Source organism: Scatophagus argus, chromosome 24, assembly GCF_020382885.2.
Source record: "Scatophagus argus isolate fScaArg1 chromosome 24, fScaArg1.pri, whole genome shotgun sequence".
Lineage (NCBI taxonomy): Eukaryota > Metazoa > Chordata > Actinopteri > Scatophagidae > Scatophagus > Scatophagus argus.
The window spans coordinates 2,321,984-2,335,352 of NC_058516.1; the positions used below are offsets into that span (position 1 = coordinate 2,321,984).

The 13,369-nt window shown below is 47.6% G+C and overlaps 1 protein-coding gene and 1 pseudogene across 8 annotated transcripts in view; one reads left to right on the forward strand and one right to left on the reverse strand.

Moving 5' to 3' along the window:
• Nucleotides 1–1,821: 1,821 nt before the first annotated feature.
• Nucleotides 1,822–11,631, forward strand: LOC124055800 (annotated as a pseudogene).
• Nucleotides 11,416–13,369, reverse strand: part of LOC124055185 (plakophilin-4-like) — a 38,780-nt gene continuing 36,826 nt past the window's right edge. For all 8 annotated transcript variants that reach the window (XM_046381725.1, XM_046381724.1, XM_046381723.1 and 5 more), the window contains one exon: nt 11,416–13,183. In XM_046381725.1, the coding sequence (XP_046237681.1) occupies nt 12,926–13,183 (258 nt within the window). In that variant the 3' untranslated portion in view covers nt 11,416–12,925. The remainder of the gene's footprint in view (nt 13,184–13,369) is intronic.

Sequence of the window (13,369 nt, forward strand, 5' to 3'; positions counted from 1 at the left end):
GTTATTTGTTCCTTGTTGATTGTTTGTTTCTCTGTCCTGTGCTCCTTGTCATTTGTGAGTATCTTTCACTGTACTTGTTATAAGTAACGTCAGCATCAAAGCAGACCTAATGTAGCGCAGTGACGGTGCAGCTGTCAGGGAAGTGCAGGAGAGTTAAGAGTACAGTGTCATCCGGAGTCATCAGTCAGTGAAGGTTCATGAGGATCCACACAGAGCGAATGCAGGCTTTGCGAGTGCGCGTGCGCAGCGCCGGTGCTGATGCAGGGCGCGGGGGCGCGCGCCGCAGCAACTTGCCGAGAGCGCGCCTCGATTGCAAGTCAGGGTGACGCGGTTGTGTCTGCGTGTCATCTTCCGTCTCTGTCTCTGCGGACAGGACGGCGACTCCCGAGCCTCCCCGCGCCGTTAGGACACGCAGACAGACGTCGGTCCACCCCCTGCGCAGCCTGTCGATGTCCCCGCTGCGGAGCGAGGCCTGCAGAGTGTGTGTGTGTGTGTGTGTGCGCTGCTCACCTGGACGCAGCGCTGCGGTTGATCCGGTTCGGCCATGGCGCAGTCGGGGAAACCCGGACACGTTCGGTTCGGAAGAAGGTGGCGTTGCGCATCGCGTTGTGGAAACCAGGAGGGCCGTCTGTCGAACCACAGGGTCAGGGTTCAGTAATGATTTGAGTCTGTGTTTCAGTTAATCCTGAACTCTTACTTGACTCGGGACGCAGGGATAATCATCACCCGCCACCCGTCCTCCGGAACGTCCCGGAACCTCACTTTGGGCACCACCCTGCCTAAAATAGTCTGGTCCCAGACTGATTTCCGGCACTCTCGATTCGTTTGCATCCGCGTTATTTGGAGCGGCTGTGCGAGCAGCGGCAGCAGCAGACATGATGGATGCGTCGGAGTGCGGGGTGAGGGCGATGTGTGGCTCCAGGCCGCTGAACGACACACATACATCCCCAAAGTGAAAGACGACGACACGGTGGTCATTACGGCAAGTGTGTCCGCTCCTTGTTGTTGTTGTTGTTGTTGTTGTGTGTGCGGGTGCAGAACACAAACAGTGTGGTGTTTCAGAGGAATAAAGTCAGCTGACTGATACCAGGTGCGCAGTCAGTCACTGCACACACACTGAAGACACGGACGCTTTGAAATTCCATTGAGACTTTTATTTAAGGGCTTGAGACTTGATTTAATGTTATCCTTCCGGACCGCTGGAGGCGGTACGGGATAACTGGGGGCGTCATCGTCGCGCATGCGCAGAAAGTGGAGGCTAAATCGCTACCAGCAATCACCTGTGACCTGGGTGACGTAGGCAAAGTGTCAGAGAAGCCTGATCGTTTTGGTGTTGTTGCCGACACGCGCAGGTGGTGTGTGCCGTTTATCTCAGCGAGGGGTTTCCTCTTCAAACTAAGGTGAGACTTTCCCGTGTCGCGCTACCGCCGTGCGAGGGCTTGGAGTTTTTCTGTGCAGGTGAAGGACTTTGTGTGGAGTGTGTCGGCTTTCAGAGAACCGCTAAGCGTGAACCAGCGGTCCGACTGGTGTTGTCGCTGTACGGGTTCATCATTAGTCACAGACAGGTGCGCAGGGAGGCGTGGCCATGTTGGCGGTGTGTTGTTTGTTTGGCAGGAGCTGTTAGCCTAATGCTGACGCTTGATACCTGTTGGCAGCTCATTGTGCGCTCTCCCTCGGCCCAGAGGATGGTCATAAAGGGTGTCCATCGTGTCTTGGCGTCGAACACCTGAGGCAGGCACTGAGGAACGATGCTCGGACTAATTGCAGCTGTAAGCCGTTAACAGAGGGGGCCGCCATGTTGGCCACAGGTGCGACAGCGGCATGGCGAGGAAGAAACGGTAAGTCTGTGCTGTTAAGAGTGGGTTCCGTGGCCCTTGAGTATGTCCTGATTCAGGTGTTTGTTTTTAGCTGGCAACCTGACCGGAGAGCTTGGAAGGCTGAGGTACACCTTGACCGAGTGCCAAGTGTCGGTCGGCCAGTCCACTTTGTCAGTGGGGTTCAGAAAGTTGGGATTATGCCCACGCTGCTGCTTACACTAGTCCTCCCGGATTTAGGCATACCGGTTAGTAGGATGACGTTGAGGTAACGGTTTGGCAGCAAGTAGTTGTGGTCCGCTCCGCTAAGGTAACATTGTGCTGGCAAAATCCAGTGTCAGTGTGGTTGCGTACGTTCACGAGCGGTAAATGTAAGTTGACAGTCAGACTTTGTTGCTGTGCAGCCATGTTGCTGTCCTGTAATCAATGTGAACATATTGATGAACTTATGGTGGTCCATGTTTAGGTTTCTGTAATGTTATTTCAGTATTGACAGAAGGTTTGAAGTGCTGTCATGTTCACATCCATGAAGGTGTAAGCTGTCATTTTGACTTGAGGAAAATCTGGCCTTAGTGGGATGATGTGCACCATCCATTTTGACCACATGTCTGTTGGTCTATTCAGCCATGTTGCTGTCCCCTAATCAATCCGAAGATCTTCAGGAACTTATGGTAGTTGATGTGGTAGTGAGAAGAAGAGGCCCTGCAGGATTACGTCCAGCCCAGTTTGATGTGCAAAGTGGACGACAGTGGATTAATTTGCAGCGGTCAGCAGGCAGTGTGACTGGAACTACTTTGTAAGTGTCCCTTATTAGGCATTAATTGACACCTTGCAGCCAATTGGAACGGGGTTAATAATAGGAGGAGGGAGTAGTATTACAGTATTGTCAGAGTGTGTTTGTGTTGTTCCGGATGTGCTGGGTGGATGCAATGGCATGATCTTCACCTGTGGGCAGATGTGGTGTGGGAAGATGCACACCATGGAGGTGAGAGGCTCTCTTGGTCCAGTTTACTTCTGGGTTTGTCCTATTTTACTGCCTTTGTGTAGGACCAGCAGTGGCCTTTAAGTTGAGCTGCTGTCTTTGGTAAGAGGATTGTGCTACAGAGTTACAGCAAACACCAAGTCTGATCAGGCTTGTATGAGCATTGAGAAATTCATGGTGATGTCCAAATTCACTGTGTTTCAGTGGTGTTTGTTTTGCCTCAGATGTAGAAGAAGTCCAGCTGTGGGCAGTCAGACTGACAGACAGCAGATCAGCATCAGGCCTTGTTGCTTCAGGTGGTGGACTGATCCAGTGAGACAGCAAACCCTGATGCCTCATTGTAAATGTCCCATGTGGTCTGTGTGAGTGTGATGAATTAACTGTGCTTCACTGTCTTCACAGTTGGTTTAGTGGTTGGTTAATTCCACCTCTTCAGCCCAGTGTGAACTCTGTGCAGTAGTTTGAAAGTTTGGGAGGCATTAGAGAAGATTGAAAATGTCAGCATGTGTTGCTGTGCTGAGGGCAAACTGCATAAGCTGCAGGTGGTGGGAATCATCTGTTGCATTGCCCATGACATGTTTGACCACATGTAGTTCATGAATGAGAACCTTAAGTTTCACATGAAGGTGAAGGACAGACGTGTTTGACGCTTGAATTTGTTTGACAACAGCACAAACTGTAGTGCTGCCTTTGTGCTGGTATGTGGTGGAGAAGTTGACAAAATGGCCAGACTTGAAAAGCTTGGGCTTTTTCTGTGCAGGTTTTGTATTTTGAGGTCTACTTGGACAAGGTGAGAGACCTGGTGGATGGTAATGAAGATGCTCTGAGCTTTGTAACATTTAAGGCAATTGAAGACTGGAGTGCTGTGTGTGAAGATAAAGACAGAGTCCTGCATGTTTAAGGTCAGTAAACTGCATGGGACTTGTGAGCTTCTCAGCAGACACATTTGAAGAGTTGGATGAGATCTGCTGTTGTAATGTGAGCTGCCTTCATGTTTTAATCTCTCCCTTCAGGCTTGCACTGAGTGCTTTGTGTTCAGTGTGGAGGAGGTGATGGATGTCATTGAGCCAATTGGGATGTGGCAGTGGTGAGTGTGTATGTTTTTACATGTGTGACTTAGGATTTATCTTTGTTGTTGGTTTTCCCAGCTTTTCTGTGTATGTAAGTGAAACTGCTGAAGCAACAATGTTTGTTGTTACCTTGCAGACATGGATGAGCAGAGGTGTTGCAGCCACAGCATCTTCCTCATCAACGTCAAGCAGGAAAACACTGAGGTGGGGAAGAAAGTGTTGGGGAAGCTGCACCTGTTGGACCAGGTGGGCAGTGAGAAGGTCATTATTGTCAGTGTTTGTATTGAGTGTAGTTGTAGTATGTAGTACATACTTGTACATGTGTATTTATGGTGCACATGCTAAGACTGGCTTGTTTGTGTATTTATTTGTAGGTGTCATAGTGTTTAGTTTTGATATTGTATTTGTCTGTAGCTTATATATTCTATTTTTATGTAGCTTATATTTGTATTTTCTATTGAATCTTTAGTTTCCTATTTTTTTAATATTGTAGTTATTGCTCCTGAGACCTGAGTGGGGAGTTTAATGACTTGTAAAGCTGAAATGTGGATGTGGACTGGCTGAGCAGGTGAGCAGGATGGGAGGTGAGGAAGTTGTGTTGGATGAGGTAGAGAACCTCAACAGATTGCTGTTGGCTGTGGGAAATGTTATTTTGGCTGTGGCTGAGGTCTCTCCTGTCCCTTCAGTCCATGTATGGGGAGGCTGTAGATTGAATGTGTGACAACATTGTGTTTATTTTTCAGGAAAGACAGTAAGATGACTTGGATCCTGCAGGACTGTTTAGGGGGAACCTGCTGCACCAGCATCATCATCATCTGCTGCTTGCTGTCCATCTCCAATGAGGCTGGGATGAAGTCCATGGTCATGTTTGGACAGAGGTGGGTAGAGGGTGTTGTTTTGAGGTGCAGGACTTTGTAACCACACTGATGCACAGTGTCAGAATGAGAGGAGTGGGAATGGTGTTATGTCACCAGGCTGAAGTCAATGTTCTCATAAAGGGAGGAGATGGACTGTGTGTGTGCAGGGCTTTAGAGGTGTGTGTGTGTGTCTTCTGTGTTTATTAGGTGCAACACAGTGGAGCAAAATGTAATCCAAAAAGAAAGTGGTGTTAAAAGTGAAATTATGTATTTATAAGTGTAGATGTGTGGAAACAATTGTAGTGTCATCAAAGGTGTAGTTCAAAGAAGTGCATGCAGAGTGAATAAGGTGATGTATTTGTGGTTTGGGTTTCTATGATGTTATGTCAGTGTTGACAGAAGGTTTGAAGTGCTGCTGTATTTGTTTTCATAAAGGTGCAAGCTAAATGTGGCTTTAGTGGGATGATGTGCATCATCCAGTTTGAGCACCATGTCTGTCAGTGTATCCTGCTGTGTTGTACATGTGGTAAGGTGGTAGTTGAAATGGTGTTTTAATTGGGGTGTGCCTGTGCTGTTCTGCCTCCATCCTGAATGAGTAATGTTGTGAGACATGTTGTGTGTGCAGGCCATGATGGTATAGTTAGAGATTCAGAGCTGTGTTTTCAGATGCTGTTGATTGAAATAGAAACTGCAGATGAGGTAAAATGACTGAAATGTTTCAGAGGAAAGACCATGAAGAACATGGTGTTGGTGAAGCTGGAGTGGAAGAAGAAATATGAGGAGGAGAAGAACAAGGGTCTGAAGAGCATCACCCAGAAAGGTGGAGTTGGATAAGTGTAGTGTGTTAGCCTGTAGTGTGTTTTGTGCAGCATTGTTGTTGCTTTTTCCAGCTGTGTTGTCATGCTAAGCAGTTGCAGCCTTCTTCTCCTCCATCCTTAAGTGTGTCATTCCCTGTCTCTGGGGTTATTGGTTTTTAATGTAGTAATTCATTTGTGGTGGCTGGTAACACTCCCCCTGCTGAGTGATGCATTGGCTGAGCTGCTGTGTGTGAAGCCAACATGCACTGTTTGTGTAGTATGTGCTGGTGCAGGGTTTGTGATGTGACTCGGCTGTTGGCTCCCTGCTGGGCTGTTTGAACAAAGCAGGATGTACAGTGTTTGGTGTGATTCGGTGCAGCAGCAGAGCAGTGACAGTGTGATGGTGTGGCTCTGCTGTCAGTACACAGGAAATGTGATGGTGTTTTAAGGGCAGGTTTTCTGATTTCTGCAGCATTCAGGGGAGGCTGTTCCACTGGAGGAGCAGATGAGATGCAGAGGTGAAAGGAGTGTGAAGGTGTGTGACAATGCTGTCATCATTGATACCCTGCTGCAGGTGGTGGCTCAGTAATCAATGATGAGCAGAGCAAATATGAGGAGGATATCAGCAATGTGTAGAAACGGGTGGATGGCAAGGTGAGACAGACTGCATGATCACAGGTGAAGTGCAGGGTTTGATTTGAGTGAGTTAAAGTGTGGAGCTTGTTCAGGAGGAGCTGTGCTGTATGTCGATGGAGAATGGGCTGGTAAAAGAGGAGGTGAAGGAGGTGATGTGGGCTTTGGAGGATCCACATGTAGATGAGTGTTTGTGTTGTTGGCTGTTGTTGTGAGACCTTAGTGTCATCATTGGTAGCAGTGACATTCAGATATGTGTTGTGATGATTGATATGGAGGTTGTCATGTTGTCAGTGGTCAGAGATGGAGTGAAATGATTAGGTGGTGGAGGAGGAGTTTGCTGTAGCTTGCCTGTGTAAGATCAAGTCTGTGGTGAGTGACAGGAAGCAGCTGGAGAGTGCTCAGGCTGGTGTTCAGTGCAGGATGCAGGCCAATGAGAGGGAGCTGGTGTCCTGTGAGCTCCTTGTTTACCAGGTAGCTGTCATGGGGGCATGGTCCACATTGTGTTCAGATGTCTGCTGTCTATTGTAATGGGTGTGTTAAAGCTGTAGTGAGCTGCAGATGAGGTGTGTGGATGATAACATGCAGAAGGAGGTTAAGGTGGGACTGTGTTGTGGTGTATTTGGTGAGGGCCTTGGGTTGGTGGAGGCTCTGACAGTCATATGTTCAATATTGATGTGTTAAGTGCAGGAAGAGCAGGGGATGAGCAGAGTGCTTTGAGGTGAGGATATGAGGAGGAGGAGTGGATATGGAAAGTATGTATTGTCTTGCTGTGTTTGTTGAACAAGGAGAAGTGTGTTAGTGGTTGTTGTTGTGTTTTTCAGGAGGTGTTTGTGGAGCAGGTGGAGAAGCACATGGGGGGGCATCAGAAGCAGCTGAGCTGTCTGTGAGATGAGATGGAAGACAAGCAGAGGATGGTGGATGAGGTGATGAGGGAAGTGTGTCTTGGTGCATAAATAAAATGAGGTGAGAGGATGAGTTTTGAGTTGTGATCAGTGCTGCTTGTTTTGTTGTCACAGAGTTTACTGGGGTGTGTTGGTGGAGCAGGACAGACTTGTGTGTGTCACACTGAGGGTTGGAGAGGAGGAGGAGAAGGATGCAGAGCTGTGGAAGCTTCTGTGAACAGTTTGTGGTGAGTATGTGATGCAGTGGAGGATGTTGGTGTAACAGCTTTGTTTTCTGTGTAGAGTGCTGGATGAACAGAGGGAGCAGGTGAGGGAGGACCATGGGCAGCTGTGTGATGTGTCCTTGAGCAAGGCTCTTCACCTGTGAAATGTGATTCCTGGGTGCTTGGTGCTGTGTGGTGGTGCTGGGTGTGTTTGACTGTGTGTAATTTGTTTCAACTAAGTTCCTGGTCAATGCAGAAGATGAATTGTGTGTGTGTTTGTAAAAATACTTGTACTTTTAATAAAGCTGAGTGTTGTACTTCATGTGGTGTGTGTTGTTGTTTGTGTGTTTGTAACATTGTGTGTTGTTGTTTAATGAAATGAAGATTATGCAGCTTTGTAAATAAAGTAACAGTTAGGGAATTAATAGTGTGTTGTTGGAATTGAGAGTAGTACAATGTGAAGTGTCAAGAGGTGGTACACATGTAGTGGGGTTATCACATGAGGAGTTAGTGTTGGTATCTGCACACATGTAGAACACACATGTGGGATACTGTGAAGTGTATGTGGTGTGAGTAGTGGGAACTGGGTGGGTGTGAGAAGAGTAGTGGTGTTGGTTTTGTAGGATGAGGCTCTGGAGTTTAGATGTTGTAGTGTGATATGATCATAGTTGTGCAGGGGTTCATGAATGGGTGTCAGTATATTGTGTTGTGTTTGTGTAGTGTTTTGAATAAGTGTGCAATATGTGTACAATAGTCTGTAGTGGTGGGAGTGGTTGTTGAGGGGTTAGTGCAAGTTGTAGGTCTATCAGTGTGTGTGGATGTGGTGTGTGTGTGTGTGTGCTTTATGTTGGTAGTAAGCTGTGTTATAGGTGAATGTATTTAAAGTAGTTGGTTGTGATGGGTGGGTATATGTGTGTGAGGGTGGGAGGATGTGTAGGTGTAGTAGTTGAAGGTATTATCTTGTGTGGGGGGGGGGGGTGTGTGTACATTAAGTTTTTGGCCTGGCGGCGCTTGCTTGCCTGTTTTTTTCTTTTCCTGTTTGTATTGCTTTTTTGTCTTTGTTACTGTGTGTTTTATTAATTTTTTTGTTTCAATTATTTGTATTAAGTCCATTGTGTTAATATATGTGCACTTTATTAATTTGTTTCCACAAAAGGAAAGCCAGCTCTGGCACCTACCGGCATAACCCCCTCCATTCAGACCCCCGAACCTCGGGGGGGGAGAAGGCCCCCCCCCTTTCCCACCCGCGTGGTACAGCCTTCGGTTACGCAGCATCCCACCCGCGTGGGTCCCTTCAGCCTCGCAGCATCCCACCCCCGTGGGCCCCTTCACTCTCGGTTACGCAGCGTCCCACCCGCGTGGGTCCCTTCAGTCTCGGTTACGCAGCGTCCCACCCCCGTGGGTCCCTTCACTCTCAGAGCGGCCCACCCCCGTGGGTCCCTTCAGCCTCGGTTACGCAGCGTCCCACCCCCGTGGGTCCTTTCACTCTCGGTTACGCAACTGTGCTCCAGGTACTCCATGACGGGTGGGAATCGAACCAGCACCTGAAAGTAGGTGACTTACGGGAAACCTCACACTTAACCACCACGCCACAGAGCCCCTTCGCACTTGAACATGTGCTCGGCCTGCTTTTCTCTTTGTGCTCAGCCTGGAAGGCTACAAAAATACATTCGGGAGCACAAGATTTGAACCCAGGACCTCCAACACTCCAAGCAGCTCTCCTAACTGCTGAGCTACCCACTCACACTGCAGACCCAGGCTTCACTCACATCTCAGTTTCTTCATTGGAACACAGAGCTACTGGCTCACCCATTACATCCACCTCTTCCTCCAGGCACCTACACCCATGCTGAAGTGAACTGAGCTGTGTACACTTTCCCTTTCACATCCGCATTCAAAAAATGTGAAGCATCCTAACATTCCTCTTGCTCTCACAGGCCAAAGAGCTGCAGACTCTGCACAAACTCTTTATCCATTACCTCACCACACCCATCAAGAAGGTACATCACCTGCTTGTGAACACATGTTAACTTGCTGTGCACCACTTTGGCCAAAACACTGAACCTGCACAGCTAGACTGTGAAGAGGGACTTGGAAACATGGCCCTGGAGCAAAAGATCTCCCTCCTGGAGAAGAACTTGGATGAGCTCACCAACGTTCACAAGAAGGTACAATACTCACACAAAGCTGGACAAGTGCAGTCCCTATCACAGTACTTGAGTCGGTCACAGTGGGCAATCACAGACCGATTCAAGTCCACAGAACTGAAACTGGACAACATTTCAATAAATGCACAACCATCTGACTTTGGCCTGCTGTCCTCAGGTGGTTAGGGACAACACAGACCTTCGCTGTGAGCTGCCCAAGCTGGAGAAACGTCGGCGCATCACCGGCACATGAGTCAGAGCTCTGGAAAAAGACCTGAAGGAGGCCAAGGAGAACAGCATGAGGGACCACAACTGCCACCAGGAGGAGGTGGAACGCATTAAAGAGGCCGTCCGTGTCACGAACGCAGTCAGGAGGGCATTCTCCATGCACATCGCTGAGCTCAGCAAAGCCCGCCAGGCCATCTTTTGGTGTCAACTCTGACAGCAGCTCTGCTACACCCACATCCATCTGTGCCCACAACTACAGCCCCAAACACACCCTGTGAGTGCCAACATGCCAAAACATCATTCACACTCTCCCTTCTGAAATAGGGACGGAAGCCACAATTGTCTGCCTGCTGTCTTTGTTTGCACTACAACCACATCTCCTTTCTTCTTGCAGACAAACCATAAACACATCAACACATGACCACCGCCACACCGGGAACCACCAGCCCCGTCCCTCCGATTCAAGCATCAATGGGAGGTCATCACAACAGACCATCAGCGCTCACATAAGCCACATCCACACTTCCACAGTGTGTATACCTAAATGACAGAAACTGTCTGTTTCAACACATTTGGCTCTCGGTCCTACATTGGGTCTTGCAGCAAAACTCCATCCTTGGTTGCACATTTTTTCCCTGTGGACTCTACATAACACGGAAAAAGCAGAACTTCTTGGGAGATGCACCTTTCTAGTTTGCCCACAACACTTGGGTGAAAAGACCTGGACTGCTCTCATGAATCCACAGCCAGCAGCTGGCATCTTGGCTTTGCATGAACACTGAAAACAACAGGGAACAGCCAAGATCTGTCCAGTCCAGTTTCCCACAGCCTGTGGAAACAAAAATACACCTGTTCAGCTGCCCACTCACCATCAAATAACTGACACTGTTGCCCCTTTCTTCAGCACACCGGCATGCAGTCGTCACAACAAACACAGCGGCTCCTCAACAACTACGTCTGCTGCTGACATACCAAGTAAGAAGCGAAATGTGAATGTCCTTCCTCACAGCCCAGACAATCCTACTTGCACTGGGTTTGTTGAATGACTGTAGGCCTCACAGTTCCACAATCAATCACCAATCACATTTTAAATAAGGGAAAGAACAAACAACAATCTGGCTCCTCACATGGTGGCATATTCCCCCTAATGTAGAACACTTACCAGTTTCTGTGTTGTTCTGGAGTCCTGCAGGGACACTGACCAGTCAATCAGGGGATCCCTGGACTCTGAACAGTACTACAGGCCTGCTTTGGTGTAATATCACATCAACACAACACAACAGGGACACTTTCCTAAAACCTCCCAAGTCCTGATCAGTCAATCACAAATCTTGAAACATTGACATTAGGACAGACCAGTGCATTCCTTTGCAAAACACTCAATTTAAAAATGATTCGGATCAAAAATCAACACATCTTTCAATAAGTCCTGAATGTCCACAAAAAACCCCCAAAAACTATCCATTCAGCCAACCACTGCTTCACACATCAAACCACAAATGCGATGTTTGCCTGATTCACTTCCTCCTAGAAGCCAAAACTCAAACCCATTCAGGTTAGCATGTCTCCAAACTCACAACATTTCAGCTGAGCAGACGTTTGGTGGCGCCGTGAATTTAACTCGCCCTGATGCACGTTCGCTTTGTTATCCTGCTCAACTGTTTTTGTTTTTTTTTATTATGTGCTGTCGTATCTTAATATTCCTACAGCTAATAAACATATACCGCTTCTACTGTGCTCTTTTCTTCTCCAAATAAGACAACAGTGGCGACTTTGACAGACATTGTCATGATATAATCTTTAATCCCTAGACATGTATTTCCCTCTGGAACATTGCACATCATCGTCATTAGTTTGGGACAGAACAGACAGATGAGGAATTTTGGTCAGGTCACGAATAAATTAATGAAAATAATCAATAAATAATAGAAAAATCTCCTTCACACAATCACATATAAAGTTCTACATAGTGAATACAACAATGTAACGGGACAGGTTCACCATTGCATCTGTACAAATAGAGTTTCACTTGTTTTTGTCACATATTTCACATAGTTTATAAGACACTGCACTTTTGGGCAACATACAGAAAAGCAAAGAGTTACACACGTAACCCCCAGTCCTCTGAGTCTTGAAAGGTTCCCGAGAATGGCGATGCTCTCCGGTAAGTTTGCCCTCCACACACCTGGGCCAAATAAGATTTAACAGCTACTTTTAGAGCCATTTCTCACCTTGTTCGGAACAGCGTGGTGCTTTCACTTGCCGCACTCAAACATGAAATACTATTTGTCCCAGGTGTGGACTTCATGAGTCCCCACAGGATCCACATCTTCAGTAAGTTCATTTTTTTCCTGGCATTCACGATGATGCTGGCAAACAATATTTATGTCATCAAGCCAACGCACTGCACACTTTTACTGCAGAGAACAATGAAATCAGTTGACCTGAACAAACACTCTGGTGAACAACAAGATCAGGGTCGGGCTTTGGTGCAATGAGCACCTTTTGACTGAGCCTACGTTGACAGAAAAGTACATAATAATGCAGATAAGGTTTGTGTCTAATTAATGTGGCCACATTGGCTTTTTTCTCTTTTTGCCATACTTACATGTCACAACAATAGGAAAGTTAAGCCTCTGACCTACAAGTCACTGATTCACTTTAGATTCTTCAAGACGTTTCATTTCTCATCTGACAAACTGTGTGGACACTTCTGACTGCTGGGGAGTCCCAGCCATTTAATCATGACTGTGAAGGTCACGTGGGGGGGGCATTGGTTCACCTGGATGCCAGGAGTGAACCGCCATCGCTCAGCAGAGGAAACAGCCTCACACTAAGCACAGGAACACACTAATTACTGTGACACTCAGCTGCACACAGGGGAGAGCACCACCAAGTTACAGACTTGACTGAAGTCGGACCACAAAGTGTTTCTGTTATCAAACCATCTGATGAGACTTACCGCATTCACTCTGCTTCAAAGTTCACAAACCGGAAGTCTGATGCAAAAACACACGCGTCAACATGCTCAGTTTCAGCTGTGCGAGCGCGTCGACAATAAAGGACTAGTTCGTGTTTATCTGCATTATTGTGCACCTGGTCTCACTTTGTCAAAAGCTGCTCATAGCAAACCCAGCCCTGCTCGTTCGGTACACTTTCAACACAGATGCGCACACATTCACATGCATCCTCCACCTTTCACGCACACACCCACCCACCCACACCCCAACGCCCACGGAAACGCACGGCCAAGATGGCAAAGCTCAACGTACACGGTGTCCATTTGTTTTTACACCCAGGAGTCGGGGGAGCCGGTGAACTTGTTCGCCCTGTTTGAAGGCCTCCTTGTGGTGGAGTAAAAGTCCACGTAGTTGGTGTTGGCTTTGAATCGAAGCGACTGGCTGGCGTAGCCGTCGGGGGAGGACGGGGTCAGGTGGACGGGTTCGTCCTCGTAGTGCTCTTCTCCGTAGCCTTGCGGGGACGACAGGTACGTTCTGTAGCTGTTGTAGTTCTTCCTGTCGGGTTCGTCGTAAAATGGCTCTGTGTGCTGAGAGGGGAGAGGCCATCTGAGTTGGGGACTGGGAAATGTGAATCACTCAAAGTTCAAAGTTCACACCAGTATTTAAAAAAATCTAACTTTTCTCAATTATTTCACAGCAAATGACCTGGATTTACAGTCCTTACATCACAGAGCTTCTAGAAGAAAATATTTGGCAAAGATGAGCAAATTCAT